Source organism: Haematobia irritans, chromosome 1 (assembly GCF_050003625.1).
Source record: "Haematobia irritans isolate KBUSLIRL chromosome 1, ASM5000362v1, whole genome shotgun sequence".
Classification (NCBI taxonomy): domain Eukaryota; kingdom Metazoa; phylum Arthropoda; class Insecta; order Diptera; family Muscidae; genus Haematobia; species Haematobia irritans.
The window spans coordinates 134,325,005-134,346,179 of NC_134397.1; the positions used below are offsets into that span (position 1 = coordinate 134,325,005).

Sequence of the window (21,175 nt, forward strand, 5' to 3'; positions counted from 1 at the left end):
AAAAATAGGTAGCAGAAATGTAGCATGTTTAGTTTAGTTCACACAGGTGAAACATATTCTTATTTCTGGATAAGCAACGTAAAGGCGAACAAAGTGTTACTTCGATATTCAATATTCGAACTATTTATTTCATACAAGTTGATTTCCATTCAATCCAATTTACTTTCAATTCTTGGAGAAGTTGCAGGTGAGTCGAGTGAGAAATAGAAAATTGTTTATACAAACACGTAATTTAATTAAACGCAATCAAAAAACATTATGTCCATTGTTTTGCGAAACAAAAAAACTTTACCCATCCCTTCCATACAATTAAGGTCATCCCACAAGCGACCGAAAGCATGTGTGACGCTAGCAAGAGAAATTTACTAAGAAGCCTCATCAACGCTGCTGAGAAGTCAGCTAATATTGCTCGTATCTGCCGTTCGAATAAGACTTTACTATCACTTTTGGTCCAGGAAAAAACGGGGGAAGAAGCGAATGCAAGATTTGAACATGATTTCAAAACACTAGCAGATGTTCTGATACAGGAGACCATAAAGTATGATGTGGGTGCAGAGGTAAGTGAAAAGAAAAAAACACCCACAATTGTTGTGGCTGCCAGTGTTTATTCTAAAAATAGTATTAGTTGTATATACTTACTTTGATTTATCTCCCCATATCTAGTTTCCTGAAATGAAGGAACACATTCAAGGTGAAGAGTCACCCCATTTTACAAATGCCAATGGAGAATCTGTGGGAATTATAGTGGGTCCAACTCAAGACGATACGGAATCTTGCTTACTTGCCATTCTTCGAAATGGTCATGAGGAAGCTGCTAGGATTTTAGCAGCCGAAGTTCATCGTGAGATAACATTTGACCAAGAACAGCCAGAAGACATACCAGACTTACCAGATGATGATGTGGATTACACGAATTTAGGAGTATGGATAGATCCAATTGGTGAGAGCTACTTTTTTTCATTCCTGGCGATTCATCGTTTATAGAAATTTCAAAGTTTTTCGTAATAAAATTGAATTAAGAAATCGAAGCTAATTTTAATTTTCAGAAGATAGAAGGAGATAACTATTGTTTGCTGTTATTAGTATCTTTATATTGAATTTTATTGGCGGCGAGACTGAAAATTATACCCACCACACATTTGGAGTATCTCAATATCTTCAATCTGTTTTAGTATTCTTTATTTATGTTATGATATAAAATTCCTGCCCTATTTTTTTCAGATGCAACGGCTGAATACATTTCGGGTGATACAATGTTTACAAATTTCCCTGGTATTACATCAACTGGATTGGATTGTGTTACAGTCCTCATAGGTGTTTACGAAGTCAATACCGGCGTACCAGTGATTGGCATTGTATGTCAACCTTTTCACAACAAAATCGATGAAAATGTTTACAACTCATCGCTATATTGGGGAATAGCTCTGCCAAATTTTCAAGCCCATAGTACCAATTTAAATAATTCACCAAAGAGGAGTGGACGTCTCTTGGGAATATTTTCAAGTTCAGAACGAGCCGAACTACTACAACAAATGCTTGAAATTGGCTATGAATTTGCTTTCTCAGCCGGTGCGGGACATAAAGCCCTTAAAGTAATTACCAATGAAGTGGACGTTTATGTTCTCAGTAAAGGATCAACATTTAAATGGGATACTTGTGGTCCACAGGCCATATTGCGTTCACTAAATGGAGATATTATTGAATTTCAAACGAGCATTAAAGAAAAACAACCTATTCCATTGAAGTACAATGCTGGAGAGGATCAAAATAATGGGGATTGGAAATGTAATAGTCATGGTTTAATTGCGGTTAGAGATATGAAATTGTTTGATGAGTTGTTGGTGAAATTAGCAGAGAGTTAAATGAATTCAAACGAGAGAAACGTTATAACGTGCCAAATGTGGTGTGTTGATATTTAGTTTATTTGTTGAATTGGTCCAGATATTCCTAAATATTTTTTGATGATATCTATTTTAAAATATTTATAAGAATAAATATGTATGTACTAAATTATTTTTTACATTGTGAACATTTTATTATGGATGGTTTGGCACCTAACCAAACTTCAGAGTAACTAACCATGTGTAACCAATGCCCCCATTCTTTGTTAAGCTCAATGAAAAGCGACCTCCTTTTTATAGCTGAGTCCGAGCGGAGTTCCACATTGCTGTGGAAATGTCACCAGCATTACATAGGTGGGATAATCCACCGTTGAAAAACTTTTTTTCTATTTTTTTTTCTATTAGTACTATAAGCCTAGTTGTCTCGCTTCAACTTTCTTTTTAACTCCTTTTTTTAAATACTCTCTCTAATGGTCAATTGTCAGCTTACATTATTATACTCGGTCACTTTGAATTCTGTCCTCCAGCCGGTAAGAAGCTCAACACACCAATAAACTGTTACAACATTTGAAATCTGAAACCTGTTCTTTTTCTTATTTCTTTTATTTTTACTTGGCATAATTTTACGATTCCTGAGCTGCACTAAAAATAAATACAGTCCACTTCCAGACGGTCGATCAGGAATTGTACATGGTCCTTCGAGCCGGATGGAGGACAGAATTCAAAGTGACCGAGTATAATAATGTAAGCCAAACATAAGTCCATCATCATTATCCTCGTATGGCACTAAAGACATTCTTGCAATTTTGAACTCCAAGATTTCTCTTAAAACTACAAAGTTTTCTTCAACAAGTGGAAAAGCTTAGTTATGTCTAATAAATTTTCTTGAATTTGTCGAAAAATATTTACTTATTTTTCCCATATCGGAGTGATGCCAGCGCTTGTAAAACTGTTCAGTTAAAATTTTCTAAAAAATTTCAAAATGTTCTAAAATTAATCGAAAGTTGTCTTGCCTGATGGGTTCACTGTTTTTTCACTGTAGAAAGATTTGATGAAAAATTTCGTTATACTATATTGTTGGTTTTACACTGTGCGACAATTGTTATCGAATTTTATATACCCATGCCCTTTAATGGAACGATTTAATTAAGAATTTCGTTTTTCTATATTGTTAATCTTACACTGTGCGAAAATTGTCATCGAAACCAAAAAGCTTTCTACACTTAGAGAAAAGAAATATCACGAGGCCAACTATTTCAGATCAGGGAAAATACACAAGAAAAGAAGAAAGTAAACTACATTATGGGGAAAATGAGCTATATGGTGCGAAAAATTAACTAAATTGTATTAACTAATTGTATTTTGAGATTCATTAAACTAACGGAAATTTTCTGACATTTTTGGATTTTGATTACCATTTACGAAATTCATCTTCCTCGAAAAGGAAAAAAATGAACTAAAATTAAAGCGAAAATCTTAAGCGCCAGATCATTCCCAATTTAACCTGACGCTGTACTTCATTCTTACTATATTTGAGAAGTGTATGAAAAGCTTCTTCTGGTTTAGTTAAACTTGAACTAATTTGTACGCCATTGAAAATTTACTGCTATTTAGTTCATAAAATTTTGAGTCTTACTTGGAATAAAAAAAATATCGTTGCACTGGGGAAAATTTGTAACAAAATTTGAAGAATGAACTAACACAAAGTAAAATTTGTGCACTAATAATTAGTTCATTTTAGCATCAGTTTTACAACAGACCTTTTTCTCGGTGTACGAAATTTGCGTGAACACATTTCTATGATAGAAAGAGTTTTTTCTTTTGTCCGAAAATCAATTGCCTTGTCAATGAAGTGGGTTGGTTCTTGTGTCTAAGTGATTCGACTTAGAATGACATTTATTTACATGAAAGAAAATCTGTTTCATTAAGGACAATTTGGTTTAATAATTCTGGATTTCTTCTTGATTAAAGAAGTCGTTTAAAGTTGTTAACTTCATCTATCTAGTCTACAAACAAAAAAAAAAACATTAAAAAATATATGTTTATCGACGCTTTATTTTGAAAAAGTTTAATTTATGATTACAGTCGAGTCTGAATTTGGAACGTTGGGTCGATGTTGATACTTTAAAGCATCATTTTTTCATAGTATATGAAGAAAAACGTACATATTGAAATTTGTTTTCTGGAATCAAGAGCAAAACCTTTGGGACCGTTAATGTGTCTTTTCAATTTAGTCAGATTATTAGAGTGATAATTTGAATCAGCATTACACTGAAGGGAAAAATATTTTTGTGATATTTTGAATCAGCATTACACTGAAAAAAAGAAAATATAATAAACTTTAATATTATATTTTTGAGAAGGAGGTCAAAGACCAAAACAACAACAACAATTGTCATTATTTAAAATCATCCTAAATTCAATAATTGTTTCCTGTAAACCTGACATTGAATTAAAGCCTGATATTAGGATACTGTTGCTAAGGCTTTACTAAGACTCAGGACATCAGTTGGCACACTGGGAGAATACTGAAAAATGAAATTTGGTTTATAATATCAAAAATATACGAAACTCGTACTGGAAGATATATATGAGAATTAATTGTTGACTACGACGGTGTCAAAGTCATTACAGTGAAGATAGATTTTTATATCTTCGTAACTTTTCATTGGCCGAAACTTATGGAAAATATTCTCTTCTATTATTAGTAAAAAAGGCTCCTATAGTTTCAAGTTTGCACAGAATCAGTGCTGAGTCAAATTAATTTACACATACACATAATAATTGAGACATTTATATATATGTAAAAGGAAATAAACTGTCTTATGGGAAATTGAGCAAATAAATGAAATGAAAAGTGAACAAAATTGAGTTCCATTTTTGAAATTTCCAGAATGTGTGTTTAATGTATCGGAATTGTGTGGCCATTTTGGAAATCTGATTACAATTCACAAATTCTTCCTGCTCATGAAACTGGAAATTAACTGAAAGTAAAATAAAATCATTGGCGATAATCATTGTCATCTTCATTTCGCTCCGTTTTATTGCAACTTTTCGAGAGCCATACAAGAACTTGGTCTGAAAAATTTCTTGAAACTCATTCACATTAGGTTTGAAATCTACCAAAAGATGATTTGGAATTTTTTTTATGGCATATACCAGTTGAAGTCTAGTTAAAGTGGATTTTGGATGTGTAAGTTGTATGAGATTTGAAGAAAACTTCATTTTCCATTTACTGATATGCAAATGCACTGTACATGATACATGTTAAGTTCAATGCTATTATTGTAATACCGAACATTATAAAAGTTACTTTTCTGGATTTGTTTATTTATTACTTAATTTATTATTACATATTATAATAAACTTATTTATACGGGCACGAGCAAATAGTGGCTATCAGCATAACATTGTGGATGTTGTGTTTTTTGCAGAAACATATCATTGAATTCTGAAAAAAAAGGAACCAAATAATACTTGAGAAAAAAAAAAAAAAAAATACACTGAGGGAAAGTGCAAAAACTTTGCAATTTTCAAAAGGAGGGTAATAAAAAATATATATTTTATCACCGCTGAACACTTTGCCTAAGGGGCATCGATTTTTTTTGTTTTTAGCATAAATTCATACAATTTATTCTGAAGAAAATTACGTTATCTGAAGAAAATTGTATTCTGAAGAAAATTTTACTTGCATTGGAGAATTCTAATTTTGTATGTTAAAAAAAAAAATACCGTATCATTTTGGATTACAAGTTCAAACAACAAGCAAAGTTTGTTCTTAAGAAATACTTGCATTCAGTTACACTAATCTGATAATCGCTCCACGATTCAATATCACAATTCAATCTCATCATTTCCTGAAATATTTTCAACATTTCGGCACAAAATATTACAGCTCTTAAGTAAGTTCTACTGAAATAAGAGTTAATGTATTTGAGTATTTCTAAATTTAAATTGAAAAAAAAAAAAATTGTTTTTCTTGATTTTGATTACTTGAATTACATTTGCTTATTGATATTTTCGTTTATTTTTTGGACGATTTGCTCGCGTGAGTCTCATATACAAATTTGGGTGATCTATTTTTTTTTGAAAATCTGAGAGTCTTTAACTTTTTCGGTAAATATATCTCTATATCCAAAGTGACTGTTTGTGGAAAGTGAGTTGGAAGTCACTTCTATTTACTGAATTTCTGTTGGTGCATATTGAATTTGTATTATTTTTCGGTTTACACCATGTCATCGCAAAAGTTTATTTTCTTTTCGGACCAGCTGGTCACTTTCTGTGCTAACTTTGCAACCATTGACGTGGCTGAGCACACGATTTCTAGCCTTCAAGTTGAGTTAGATGATTTAGAACGTAGATGGGGTGTACTGACTCAAGTATATGAGACCGAAATGACCACTGAGGAGAAACACTCGGCCAAAGAGAGAGAGGCAATTCACTCCAAATTCAATGAGTCATGTAGGGCATACAAAACATGTAAAACCTCTATTTTGGATTTAATGGGGATAGAGCGAAGGAAAATGGAAATATCTTCGCAACCTGGTGAACGAAGGGAAAATACACCTTCTGAAGAAATTGGCTTTTCAGTAAAAGTCCCTCCTTGCGACACTGAGATTTTCAGCGGCGGTTATGACAACTGGCCTAGCTTCAGAGACATGTTCTCTGCAATATATATAAAACATCCAAGACTGTCTGCCGCTCAAAAACTGTTTCATTTGAGATCGAAGACTCGCGGTGAGGCTAATCGGATTGTCAAACAGTTTGCGCTTACTGATGATAATTTCAGCCTAGCATGGGAGGCACTCCGACAACGTTATGAGAACAAACGTATTCTCATTAACCATCAACTGAGAAAAATCTTTGAAACTGAGCGTGTGACATCGGAGAAAGGAAAGGCTCTGCGAAATCTCCAATATACGATAAATAACTGTATTTCAGTCCTGCAGACTTACAATATTTCAGTGATATCCTGGGACCCTATTTTAGTTTACTGGGTTTCATCAAGACTACCCGATGAAACATTAGCGGCCTGGGAGAATTCACTGACTGATCACAAGAACATGCCTTCATGGAGTCAACTTGATGATTTTATTTCAAATCGGCTCGATATGTTGGAATCCATTTCTGATATGAGGAAACCATCGGTTCCTCAACCTGTTACGCAAAAGTCTCAGACTTACTACACTAAAACTGAACAAAAGTATAAACCCTGTAAAGTGTGTAAACAACACCACACCATTCGCGCTTGTTCTAAATTTAAGAATTGGTCTTTTCAACAAAAGCGAAAATTCGTAACTGATAATGAACTGTGTGAAAACTGCTTGGGTTATGGTCACCTTTCTGAAGACTGTCAAAGTGATAATGTGTGTCAGAAGTGTAGACAACGGCATCATACATTACTGCATCCTGATTCGGCTCAGGCTCGAAGCCAACAGGCGCCACGAACTAATGTTACAACTTTTCATGTAGAAACTGAATATGAGAATGAGCCCTCTACGTCGGCTGCTGCTTATTCTGAAATGACCCCAAATGTCCAATCAAATTTTCTTAATTCTGGGGAAGGAACAGTCTTGCCCACCGCTTTAGTTGATTTGGAGCATTTGGGAATGAATATTACTGTTAGGGTCTTTATAGACCAAGGCTCTCAGGAGTCGTTCATTTCAAACAGATTGGTAATACAATTTGGCATTCCTACCAAGAAATCCTTTACGAGGATATCTGGCCTTGGCGGCACTACCTTGGAAAATTCTTCAAGACTTTGCCATATTGTTCTGAAATCTCGCAAAACTGACTTTAAAGTACACACTTCTGCGTTAGTAGTTTCCAACTTGAAGCATTTGATGCCAAGTTCACCAACCAACATTTCTAACTGGAATGAATTGAACCGCTTAGATCTAGCAGATCCAAACTTCTACAAACCTGGTCCTATAGATATGCTATTGGGAAGCGACGTTTTTCCTTCCATTATAAAATCTGGTGTAGAGAAAAACATAGCTGGAAGTCTTTTGGCTCAAAATACTGAATTTGGTTGGGTCATAAGTGGGCCCCCAAAACTTCGAACTGTTTCAACATTTGCATCTTGGGTGAACTCCAATGAAACACTAAATGAAGATATTCGAAAGTTTTGGGAATTGGAAGAAGTTCCCACATCGAGACCACCTTCTGATAATGACAACTGGTGTGAAGACTTCTACGTTAAAACTACCAGTCGCTTACCAAATGGTCGATATGTTGTAAGATTACCATTTCGGCAAGATTTACCTTCTGAAATAGCGCTCGGTTCATCCAGACGAGCTGCTATGGGTCAATTACTACGCATGGAAAGAACTTTGCAAAAATCGCCTGAATTATCTGTAGAGTATAACAAAGTTTTGTCTGAGTATCTTGAATTAGATCATATGGAGCCCACTTCAAGTTTTGAAGTCTCTAAGAATTCAAAATATTTTTCATTTTATTTACCACACCATGCTGTAGTGAAACCTGAGCGAGCGTTCACTAAAGTTAGAGTGGTATTTAATGCGTCAAAGAAAACAACTACTGGAGTTTCTTTGAACGATATCCTGCATACTGGACCCATTCTTCAAAACGATCTGATGAATGTTGTTTTACGATGGCGTTTTTTTAGATACGTTTTTAATGGTGACATCCAGAAGATGTATCGCCAAATATACGTTCATCCTGATGATAGACAATTTCAGCGAATATTGTTTAGAAATTTGTCGACTGAAACCATAAACGATTACTGTTTGAAAACTGTAACCTTTGGAGTAAACTGTGCTCCATATTTAGCGATTAGAACGCTCCTTCAATTGAGCGAAGACGCTAAAGATACTCATCCAACTGCTTCATCCATATTGCAACACCAGATATATGTCGACGATGTTCTTTCTGGTGGTCATTCAATCGCTGAAACAAAATATTACTTGTTACAACTGATCGATTTACTGAATTCAGCTGGGTTTCCTCTTAAAAAAATTACGGCAAATAACCCTGATATTCTGCAACACATGGCCCCCGAGGATCTTCTAAACGAAGATTTTTTAAAACTAGAGGACACAAGTGATACCAAAACATTGGGCATTCGATGGAATGCAATGACTGATTCGTTTTACTATAAGGTATCGAATATTACTATTCCTCCTGGCCCGCTAACTAAAAGAATGATCTTGTCAATAGTCGCAAAAATTTTCGATCCTGCAGGTTGGTTATCACCAATAATTGTTGCAGCGAAAATGTTGCTTCAACAATTATGGATCGACGGGACTGACTGGGACGAGGAGATCAAATCCCACTCGTTCGAGAAATGGAACTGCTTTATTCTGAATTTTCCTGATATTGAGTCAATTAAAATTCCACGATGGCTCAATTATTCACCCGACAGACAAATTGAAATGCACGGATTCTGTGATGCTTCTGAGAAAGCATACTGTGCCTGTTTATATATCTGTACCATTTCTTCCGAAAATACCAGAACAACTCATTTGCTTGCTGCGAAAAGCAAAGTTGCCCCTTTAAAAACTGTGAGTTTACCCAGACTTGAATTATGCGCGGCTGCTCTTTTATCGAAACTGCTTAAATCTGTTTGTCAGAATATGAGCTTACGTGTTTCAGACATTTATCTCTGGTCTGACTCAACTATAACATTGGCGTGGTTAGATAAGCCACCTTTTTACTGGAAAACTTTTGTCGCCAATAAAATTACAGAAATTCTTGATAACATTGGGAATGCAACTTGGAGGCATGTCCCAACAAATGAAAATCCTGCCGATCTTGGTACTCGGGGATGTACAGCTTCGGAACTGAGTACAAATTCACTGTGGTGGCATGGCCCTGAATGGCTGTTAAAATCTGCTAAATTCTGGCCAAAATCTACCACGTTCAAAGAACCTGTATTGGAGCGAAAAATAAACAATTTTCATACTGATACACAATTGGAAGATATATTAGATCGTTTTTCATCCTTTCCAAGAGCCTTGCGAGTCTTATGCTTCATTTATCGTTTTATAAACAAATGCAAAAGAAAACCTTGTCCTACTGATTTCATCACTCATGAGGAAATCTTGTTTGCTAAATACAAGCTTGTTCGTTTGGCTCAACAAAAATATTATGCTTCTGAGTACCAGTCGCTGGAAAATAATTTTCCAATAAGTTCGAAAAGTCGCTTACTGACGTTAAACCCAAAACTGGATGATAATAAACTATTGCGAGTAAATGGTCGGCTAGGTAACTCCGATCTGAGTTATAACGAACGCCATCCGATAATCTTGCCTGAGAAATCACGTTTGTGTAAATTATTTATTGAATTTACTCACAAAATGCTATTACATGCTGAACATCAGGTTATGTTGCGCTCAATACGACAAGAATTCTATGTTATACGTCTAAAAAATACGATCAGAAGTTGTATAAGACAATGTCGTACCTGCACTATATACAAGCATCGCATTAGAACTCAAATAATGGCATCCCTCCCAACTGAAAGATGCACATTTTCTTTGCCCTTTACACATACAGGTGTGGACTTTGCAGGACCTTATGAGTTGAAGTCCTCAAGACTTAGAAATGCTAAATTAATAAAGGGGTATGCTGCCATTTTTGTGTGTCTTTCCACTCGAGCCGTCCACCTGGAGACCTGCTCAGAATTGACAACTGAAGCATTCTTAGCAACCTTTAGTCGCTTTGTTGGCCGACGAGGATTCCCCAATAAGATGTTTTCCGATAATGGAACTAATTTCGTGGGTGCTAGTAGGGCATTGGCCACGGAGTACAAAACCTTCTTGAAGAATGTGCAAAAGTCTGTTTCTGATAAATATACTCTGCATGGGTTCTCGTGGCATTTTATTCCTCCACATTCTCCGCACATGGGTGGCCTGTGGGAGGCAGCAGTAAAGAGTATGAAGACTCATTTACGCAAAGTATCTGGAAACATTAAGTTTACGTTTGAAGAATTCTCCACTCTTCTTGTTCGTATAGAAAGTGTTTTAAATTCTCGTCCACTGTCTCCAATGAGTGAGAATCCAAATGATTTGATACCGATCACCCCTGGTCATTTATTAAGAGGAGCTGCATTAGTCGCTGCCCCTGAAGAATATTCTGATAACCTGACGTTACTGAATCGATGGCAAAGATTGAAATCATTACAAATACAATTTGCCAAACGCTGGAAGGCTGAATACATTTGTGAGCTCCAAAGGAGATACAAATGGAAATCTGTTCAACAAAACCTGAAAGCCAACGATTTCGTGGTAATCAAAGAAGACAACCTCCCTCCTAACGAATGGTGTTTAGGCAGAGTGATAAAGGTCTTCAAGGGTTCAGATTCTAATGTTCGCGTTGCCGAAATACGCACCCAAAACGGAATTCTGACACGTCCTTTGATCAAACTGTGCATCCTTCCTATTGATCAAGATTAATGTATCTCACAACCGTTCACATACCTAATAAATCTTACCATTTCAGCTCAAACTCTAGTACACCAATGTGCCGCATTTGTAAGAAGCGTCATTTTATCAAACACTGCCCACATTTTCAAAGGATGTCTGCTGCTGAACGCCGGAATATTATTCGAGAAAAAGGTTTCTGTTTTAACTGTCTATGCACAGCCCATCAAAGGAACTTTTGTCCATCCCGGAACAAATGTTTAGTTTGCAACAAAAATCACCATACTATGGTTCATGTGGATAACATTCAGCAACCGAATTCTCAAAATTCTTCTAATGTTTCCCGATCACGGCCCTTGAAAATTGCTCAGAACAGAATCAAGAGTCGAAAGTGTACTAATAACATTACTCGTCCACGCAGAAGTTCCAGTGTATCTCATCGACATCAAAAGTACCTTAATGAAAGACTGAGCCGCCGTCTATCCTCTCATGTATTTGTACCTACGGCACTCGCTCGCGTGGTAACATCCACAGGAACAACGAAAGTTCGTCTTCTTATGAGCAGCGGAGAGGTCCAGACTGTCGTCTTGCAAAAATTTGTTCACCGTTTAAATCTCAGTACTTCAGTTCGAGATCATAAAGAGTATTGTACGATAAACTTGGAATCTTACCACGATCCGCAAGTAAAAATCCAGATCACCGCCTTGGTTAAACCTCAGTTCAACACAACTTTACCCAAACCCACGTCGGAGCCTTCATTGAGGACAATTTTCGATCATATTATCGATCTTGCTGACCCTCACTTTTTCAATCCAACTAATATTGAACTAATCGTAGCAAACGATCAGCTGTCTGGGATATTAAGAGCTGGAATGATTCAAACGTCATCACATATGCCAATTCTTCAAAGTAGTATTTTTGGCTGGACTGTCTCCGGATCATGTCGCTACCAACATTGCAATCCTGCAAGGCGGGCGGCATGTTAAACCTAGTTTAACAGTTGCGTTTTTTATATATAAATTTGGAATTTCATGAATTAATTACTTGAAATACACTTATAAATCTGAATTAATAATTTTAAGCTTAACGTATCTATTAATATTAACATTGAATTTATTATTATTGGCAACGCTATAAGCAAAGAAAAGCTTTTATCTATTAGTACTATAAGCCTAGTTGTCTCGCTTCAACTTTCTTTTTAACTCCTTTTTTTAAATACTCTCTCTAATGGTCAATTGTCAGCTTACATTATTATACTCGGTCACTTTGAATTCTGTCCTCCAGCCGGTAAGAAGCTCAACACACCAATAAACTGTTACAACATTTGAAATCTGAAACCTGTTCTTTTTCTTATTTCTTTTATTTTTACTTGGCATAATTTTACGATTCCTGAGCTGCACTAAAAATAAATACAGTCCACTTCCAGACGGTCGATCAGGAATTGTACACGGTCGAAGCAGGAATCGAACCCACGACCTTGTGTATGCAAGGCGGGCATGCTAACCATTGCACCACGGTGGCTCCCTCATGATTATATTACGTTTTGAGGTTTTTTTAATAGTCTTTTTGGTCAGTTATTTTTAATTTATTTTTTATTAGTAAATAAAACGATGTGTTTTCGTTTTATTTTTTCTCGACGTTTCGCTGGTGTGGGTTTTCAGCTTCATCCGGAGAGTGTATTTATTTAGGATTTTCTGTCAACAATTTAGTATATTTTAATATTTTTGATTTTGTTTTTTTAGTTTACTTATATTATTATAAAAACTGTCTAAACTCAATACTATATCACAGAATGTTCCTCTTCAAGATATTGCAATGGAATACTGCAGTTTAGTGTTGTCTTTATCTTCTTTGGTAATTATAGATATATTCATCCTCTGTTGGATTTTTAAGCTCTCAAGAGTGTAGCGTTTATACTCTATTTTCTCTCTGCCATATACACTTACTGTTTTGAAGTTAACTTTGTGTCCACTCTTTAATATTTTACTTTTACATGTCGCAATTTGCAGGGATATTCCGGTATTTTTTGTGGAGTATAGACCATTAGTCCTAACCATGCTATCACTTTGTTTAAACAAGCAAAACAACGCTTTAAAGCCAAAGTTTTTTTGCTTTGTCGTAAGAACGTGTTTTTCAATACATTTTTGCGTCTTTTTATAGGATATTTAGATCTTTAACTATTTAATTGCTAACCAAACTGAAAACATTTAATAGACCTCTATATAAAAATCGTCTTCTAATAAATTGTGATTTTCAGCTATTATCTTTTTCCAACACTGTTTTAAACAAATACTATAATTTAACCATGAATCGTCTTAGAAACGAACAACGCTTGCAAATTATTGAAATTTTTTATCAAAATGCGTGCTCTGCTAACAAAGTTCATCGGGCGAAACAATTTGCTCGGCAACGAAGGACATTTTTTATTCAATGGGTACGTAAATAAGAAGAATTGTAGCTTTATGAGTGAAGATCAGCCTGATAAAGGTATAATGCATCCAAAAGAAAAACTCACAGTTTGGCGCGGTTTAGTGCTGAATCGTAACGTAACTGTAAATGGTGAAAGATAACTTGATATGCAACTTTTTTTGCCCAAAATGGGGTTTCAACAAAACAGTACGCGTAACAACAGAGTTATTAAGATGCTAGTTCACTGCACATTTCCATATTCACAATAAATATTTTCTGATTCGCCTATCTTGACAACAATGAAAAGTTATATATCAACAACTGAATTGAAAAGATCATGAGATTCTTCAGAGGTTACGTTAGTTTAAAGTGGCAGCCCGATTTAGTTTCAGGCCCACATAGACTATTCAGTCCATTGTGATAGTACATTAACTAAAAGTACCTATTACATATGAGCACTTCTAGTTTTAACCGCTGAACCCATTCGATTATTTTCTTCTGCTGAACATCCAGATTATTCCAAAAACATTAGCCGACTGCTTAAGTTAACGTTTTCCAAGTCCGCCAGTAATCTAAAGCTATATGCTCCTAAAATTCGCTTACGCCTTACACAAACTACAGGTCACTCACACAAGAGGTGTTTAATTGATTCATTTTCCTCCGCATCCTTCAAAACTTTTAAATTCCGCCACACTAAGAAATGCAACATCAGGCATTGATTCTTTTACTTTCTTATATATATTGGTGAATTTGTGTAAAGCGTATAAACTATTCGTTTTCAGTTGGTGAGGTAGATTTGAAATTTTCGAACAAATTGAGCACATGCAATGTTCATGTCAAAAGTGGATTTAACTCTTTTGGGAGTTTTTTTTTTTCAAAAGACTTCTTCCTCGTTGATTTCATTATACCTCTTAGGGAGCTTTTGCGTATTTGGAGATTTTTTCTAAAAAGTTTTTCTTGAACATAAATGTATGCCTTCCGTATGTAATCCGCGGTCCGTAGTCTTAAGTTTCCCTCTAAAATAATATTTTTGGTAATATTAAAATACCCCTCAGCAGAACTATTTGCAACTTTGTTATTAACAAGGTCAATAAATATAATAATAAAAATTTTAAGTGCAAAGTTTTGTTCATAATAAATTGTTTTCTCGTACTAATCTTGACACGCTTTTTGACATTGCAAATATATCCAGCCCCTTTTTATAGAAAACACTTTTTTGTACAATGCCAAGGAATCATTATGCGTTATATATATTTTGGTTTCCACTTTTTTAGAAATTTTTCACTTCTTCATCTGTATCCATAGGTTTTTTGACTTCTAAGATTTTATAGCATTTTTAATAAGTATTGTTTTTGTCGGACTGAGAAAAATGTGAATATGTTCTCCAACCATACAAAAAGTGCATTAATATTACCAAATTTTACTGCGATGAGCATTTGCCACTTGTAAAAATCGAAAACCTCTTCGTCAAAACTATTTAAATCTATCTTTCCAAAAATTTAAGACATTTATATTATGGCGCTGGAATGGAAGATGTAATCTATCTATTCTATATTGTGCGTTCTATATTGTACATAAAAATTTAAAGAAGAGTTGATCTTAACTGTTCATTGTTTCTATGCCAATGTGGCGTTGCAGGTCGCAGATTCGCTTTTGTTACATCTTAATGATACTAACCTGTCCCATAGTGATTTTAAAAATTCAATTGCTTTATTTTCCGTTCCCAAAATGCAATCTAATGAAACTGAAAACATTTAATAGACCTCTCTATAATTATCGCCCCCTAATAAATGGTGATGTTTAGCCATTATCTTTTTCGCAACACTGGTTTAAACAACTGACTATGACTATGACTATTTCATCGGGCGAAAAAATTTGTTCGGCAACGAAGGACATTTTTTATTCAAAGGGTACGTAAATAAGAAGAATTGTCGCTTTAAGAGTGAAGATCAGCCTGATAAAGGTACCAATGCATCCAAAAGAAAATCTCACAGTTTGTACGTTTTATGGGCTGATGAATCGTAACGTAACTGTATATGGTGAAAGCTACATTGATATGCAACTTTTTTTGCCCAAAATGCGGTTTCAACAAAACAGTACGCGTAACAAAGGAGTTATTAAGATAATAGTTCGCTGAACATTTCCATATTTACAATAACTATTTTCTGATTCGTCTATCTTGACAACAATGAAAAGTTATATATCAACAACTGAATTGAAAAGATCATGAGATTCTTCAGAGGTTACGTTAGTTTAAAGTGGCAGTCCGATTTAGTTTCAGGCCCACTTAGACTATTCAGTCCATTGTGATTGTTCCAGAAACATTAGCAGACTGCTTAAGTTAACGTTTTCTAGGTCCGCCACTAATCTAAAGCTATATGCCCCTCGAATTCGCTTACGCCTTACACAAAATACAAGTCACTCACTCAAGAGGTGTTTCATTTTCCTCCGCAAGCTTCAAAACTTTTAAAAATCAAGAAATGGAACATGCAGCATTGATTCTTTTGCTTTCTTATAGATATTGGCCAATTTGTGTAAAACGTATAAACTATTCGTTTTCAGTTGGCGAGGTAGATTTGAAATTTTTTAACAAATTGAACACATGCCATGTTCATGTCAAAAGTGGTTTTATCTCTTTTGGGAGTTTTTTTTTCAAAAGACTTCTTCCTCGTTGATTTTATTATACCGCTTAGAGATCGTTGATTTTATTATTTTTTTCTAAAAAGTTTTCCTTTATTTCGCAAATTTTTTCTTGAACATAGATATATGCCTTACGTATGTAATCCGCGGCCCGTAGTCTTAAGTTTACCTCAGCTGAACTATTTGCAATTCTGTTATTAACAAGGTCAATACATTTTCCTACGATATAATTCCAAAGTAGAGAACATCGGATATATCTTTCTAAAATTTTAAGTGCAAACTTTTGTTCATAATAAATGCTTTTTTTCGTACTAATCTTTACGTGCTTTTTGACATTGCAAATATATCCAGCTCCTTTTTATGGAAAACACTTTTTTGTACAATGCCAAGGAATCATTATGCGATATATATTATTGGTTTCGACTTTTATAGAAATTTTCCACTTCTTCATCTGTATCCATGGGCTTTTTGACTTCACATCAAGAAATGGAACACCCGGCATTGATTCTTTTGCTTTCTTATAGATATTGGTGAATTTGTGTAAAGCGTATAGACTATTCGTTTTCAGTTGGCGAGGTAGATTTGAAATTTTCGAACAAATTGAACACATGCCATGTTCATGTCAAAAGTGGTTTTAACTCTTTTGGGAGTTGTTTTTTTTTTCAAAAGACTTCTTCCTCATTGATTTTATTATACCGCTTAGAGATCTTCTGCGGATTTGGAGATTTTTTTCTAAAAAGTTTTCCTTTATTTCGCAAAGTTTTTCGTGAACATAGATGTATGCCTTACGTATGTAATCCGCGGCCCGTAGTCTTAAGTTTACCTCTAATAATATTTTTGGTAATATCAAAATACCCCTCAGCTGAACTATTTGCAACTCTGTTATTAACAAGGTCAACAATTTTCCTACGGTATAATTCAAAAGTAAAGAACATCGGATATATTTTTCTAAAATTTTAAGTGCAAAGTTTTGTTCATAACAAATGTTTTTTTTTCTCGTACTAATCTTTACACCCTCAAAAAAAATCGCTTCTTTAACATATGTTCCAAACATATTTTGCAGGAAGCACATATATTATTGGATACTGCCGAAACATTAGTATGTTTGTATTATGTGAACATATCATATGTTTGGAAGCATTTTGAGCCCACAAATATTATATGCTTGGAAGAATTTTTCCAAAAGACGATTGTGCTCATTGCCTAACATACTCGTAATTTTCACTTCCTCGAAATATTTTAGTTCTTGGCACCTTTTTCTGTAATACAAATAATGTTGAAGAAATTATTCACTTTTATAATTTTTTTCAAATTTTACCTTTCGACTGCACGGAGAATCGAACCGAGGACTATACAGTTTGTAAGCCAACAAACTACCCACTGGACTACGTGGCTGTTATAGTCACCAGTAGATAATTATCGTTATAAGTTACACTTATATAGCATAGTTTGCAGCGCCCACGAGCCCATGCAAACATAACATTATTTAACAGAAACATACATTTGTTTGTTCCATCTCTATTTCTTTCTCTATACTCTCGCTGTCGCTTTGAATAAAATATCACAACATATGTATGTTTAGTCGAAATTTGTAAATTTATATATGTTTGCATTCACACATATGATTTTTATGAAACATTCATGCCCCAAACATAATATATTCTAACATATTAACATAGATGTCCCAAACATTTAGTGTTAGTTTAGGAACATTCCTTGTTTGCACTTAAATATATTGTGTTTTAAAATTGTGCCCGAAACACATTTTGTTTATATCGGAACATATGAAAAACATATTTTTCTAAGAGTGTACACGCTGTTTGACATTGCAAATATATCCAGCCCCTTTTTATAGAAAACACTTTTTTGTACAATGCCAAGGAATCATTATGCGTTATATATTATTGGTTTCCACTTTTATAGAAATTTTCGACTTCATCTGTGTCCATTAGTTTTTTTACTTCTAAAATTTGTATAGCATTTTTAACAAGTATTGTTTTTGTCGGACTGAAAAAAAATATGAACATTTTCTCCAACCATATAAAAAGTGCATTAATATTACCAAATTTTACTGAAATGAACATTTGCCACTTGTAAAAACCGAAAACCTCTTCATCAAAACTATTTAAATCTATCTTTTCAAAAATTTAAGACATTTATATCATGGCGATGGAATGGAAGAAGTCTGTCTATTCTATATTGTGCGTTCTATATTGTACATAAAAATTTAAAGAAGAGTTGATCTTAACTGTTCGTTGTTTCTATGTCGAATGTGGCGTTGTAGGTCGCAGATTCGCTTTTGTTACATCTTAATGATACTAACCTGTCCCATAGTGATTTTTAAAATTCAATTGCTTTATTTTTATTTTCCGTTCCCAAAATGCAATCTTGGATCAAGAAAAAGACAAGCATTAAGGTATAAATTGTTACTCAACTTCAAAGATCTGTTTTCAATGCTTTTGAGTAACAAAGAACAAATTTTTTGTATTATATTAGATGCCAATCCACTTCCTTGCTTGTTTCTTTCGTACAAAATTTACATTTAAGCCACTGGGCGTAAAAGTCATTTATTATAAAAAGGCGATTTTATTAATTAAAGAAATCAGATCCTCATATTATAATAATACGGAATAATTTTGCTCAACAACATTTTATATTGACGTTATCAATATTTTTATTTCCAATTGTTTCCTTAGAAAATATTTAAAATTTACAGTATGGCATCTCAGCTATGTATTCAAAATTCAAAACAATGCAATTGAAAATCTTAAATATCTCCCGTACCAAGTCTTCCCAGAACTTTATTTTTGTTTTGTGCCTGTGATTGGTTGGTTCTTTAATAGTTTTTGTTTTAATATTTTCTCTGTGTACATTTTCTTCCTTATCAATCCATACTCTTCGAGACACAGCTCACGAAACTTGTCGGTATATCTATCACTTTGGTTTCTGTTGAATTAAATTTAACATTAATATCAAGGGCTGAAGAATGGACGTCGTTTTATCCTCAGTTTTATACCAAACTATTAAATTTGACTTGGCCGATGTCTCGAGGTTGTATGTTTTATATGTGGTTTGATTGGTATCTTATTGGAATTCGGTACATCTTTTAATACTATAAAAACTTTTGACATTGTAAAGTGTGGGCGTTTGAGGTTGCTTAAACTGAGATCTATTTTGAAGTTGCAAATCTATGGCAGTATTTGGACTTAAACACTCAAAATCATATTTTCAGGCACACTTTGACTATTCAGGCCATTGTAATAGCATATTAACTAAAAGTACCTATTACATATGGGCACTTCTATTTTTAACCGCTGAACCTACCCGATTATTTTCTTCGGCTGAACAATCGTTTCTGCATATCATTTGTTTGTATATGTGTGCGATGTTGTCCGTGTCCGTTTTGTAATGTATTCTTTTCGTTATTGGTTTCCACTTTTATAGAAATTTTCCTTCTTCATCTGTATCCATGGGCTTTTTGACTTCACATCAAGAAATGGAACATCCGGAATTGATTCTTTTGCATTCTTATAGATATTGGTGAATTTATGTAAAGCGTATACACTATTCGTTTTCATTTGGCGAGGTAGATTTGAAATTTTCGAACAAATTGAGCACATGCCACGTTCATGCCAAAAATGGTTTTAACTCTTTTGGGAGTTTTTTTTTTCAAAATACTTCTTCTTCGTTGATTTTATTATACATCTTAGGGATCTTCTGCGGATTTGGAGATTTTTTATTTTATTGGAGATTCCTTTATTTCGCAAAGTTCTTCTTGAACATAGATGTATGCCTTACGTATGTAATCCGCGGCCCGTAGTCTTAAGTTTGCCTCTAAAATAATATTTTGGTAATATTAAAATACCCCTCACCTCAACTATTTGCAACTCTGTTATTAACAAGGTCAATACATTTTCCTACGATATAATTTCAAAGTAGAGAACATCGGATATATTTTTATAAAATTCTAAGTGCAAACTTTTGTTCATAATAAATGTTTTTTCTCGTAATAATCTTTACATGCTTTTTGACATTGCAACTATATCCAGCCCCTTTTTATAGAAAACACTTTTGTACAATGCCAAGGAATCATTATGCGATATATATTATTGGTTTCCACTTTTATAGAAACTTTCGACTTCAGCTGTATCCATGGGTTTTTTTTACTTCTAAAATTTGTATAGCATTTTTAACAAGTATTGTTTTTGTCGGACTGAGAAAAATATGAATATTTTCTCCAATCATATAAAAAGTGCATTAATATTACCAAATTTTACTGCAAGGAACATTTGCCACTTGTAAAAATCGAAAACCTCTTCATCAAAACAATTTAAATCTATCTGTTCAAAAATTTAAGACATTTATATCATGGCGATGGAATGGAAGAAGTCTATCTGTTCTATATTGTGCGTTCTATATTGTACATAAAAATGTAAAGAAGAGTTGATCTTAACTGTTCATTGTTTCTATGTCGAATGTGGCGTTGTATGTCGCAGATTCGCTTTTGTTACATCTTAATGATACTAACCTGTCCCATAGTGATTTTTAAAATTCAATTGCTTTATTTTTATTTTCCGTTTCCAAAATGCAATCTGGGATCAAGAAAAAGACAAGCATTAAGGTATAAATTGTTATTCAACTTCATAGATCTGTTTTCAATGCTTTCGAGTAACAAAGAACCAATTTTTTGTATTATATTAGATGCCAATCCACTTCCTTGCTTGTTTCTTCCGTAGAAAATTTACATTTAAGCCACTGAGCGTAAAAGTCATTTTATTAATTAAAGAAATCAGATCCTCATATTGTAATAATACGGAATAATTTTGCTCATAGAACAACATTTTATATTGACGTTATCAATATTTTTATTTCCAATTGTTTCCTTAGGAAATATTTAAAATT

General features: G+C 34.0%; 2 protein-coding genes across 2 annotated transcripts; both read left to right on the forward strand.

Annotated features, from left to right (window-relative positions):
- Ipp (inositol polyphosphate 1-phosphatase) lies at positions 1-2,013 on the forward strand. The gene is made up of 4 exons (XM_075291690.1): positions 1-187; positions 315-557; positions 664-940; positions 1,222-2,013. Exons 2-4 carry the CDS (start codon positions 339-341, stop codon positions 1,860-1,862), a joined length of 1,137 nt encoding a protein of 378 aa, XP_075147805.1. The 5' UTR covers positions 1-187; positions 315-338; the 3' UTR covers positions 1,863-2,013.
- A 4,060-nt stretch (positions 2,014-6,073) lies between these two features.
- LOC142231813 (uncharacterized) lies at positions 6,074-11,257 on the forward strand. Its single transcript, XM_075302461.1, has one exon. The coding sequence runs from the start codon at positions 6,074-6,076 to the stop codon at positions 11,255-11,257; it is 5,184 nt and encodes a 1,727-aa protein (XP_075158576.1).
- The last annotated feature ends 9,918 nt before the right edge of the window (positions 11,258-21,175 follow it).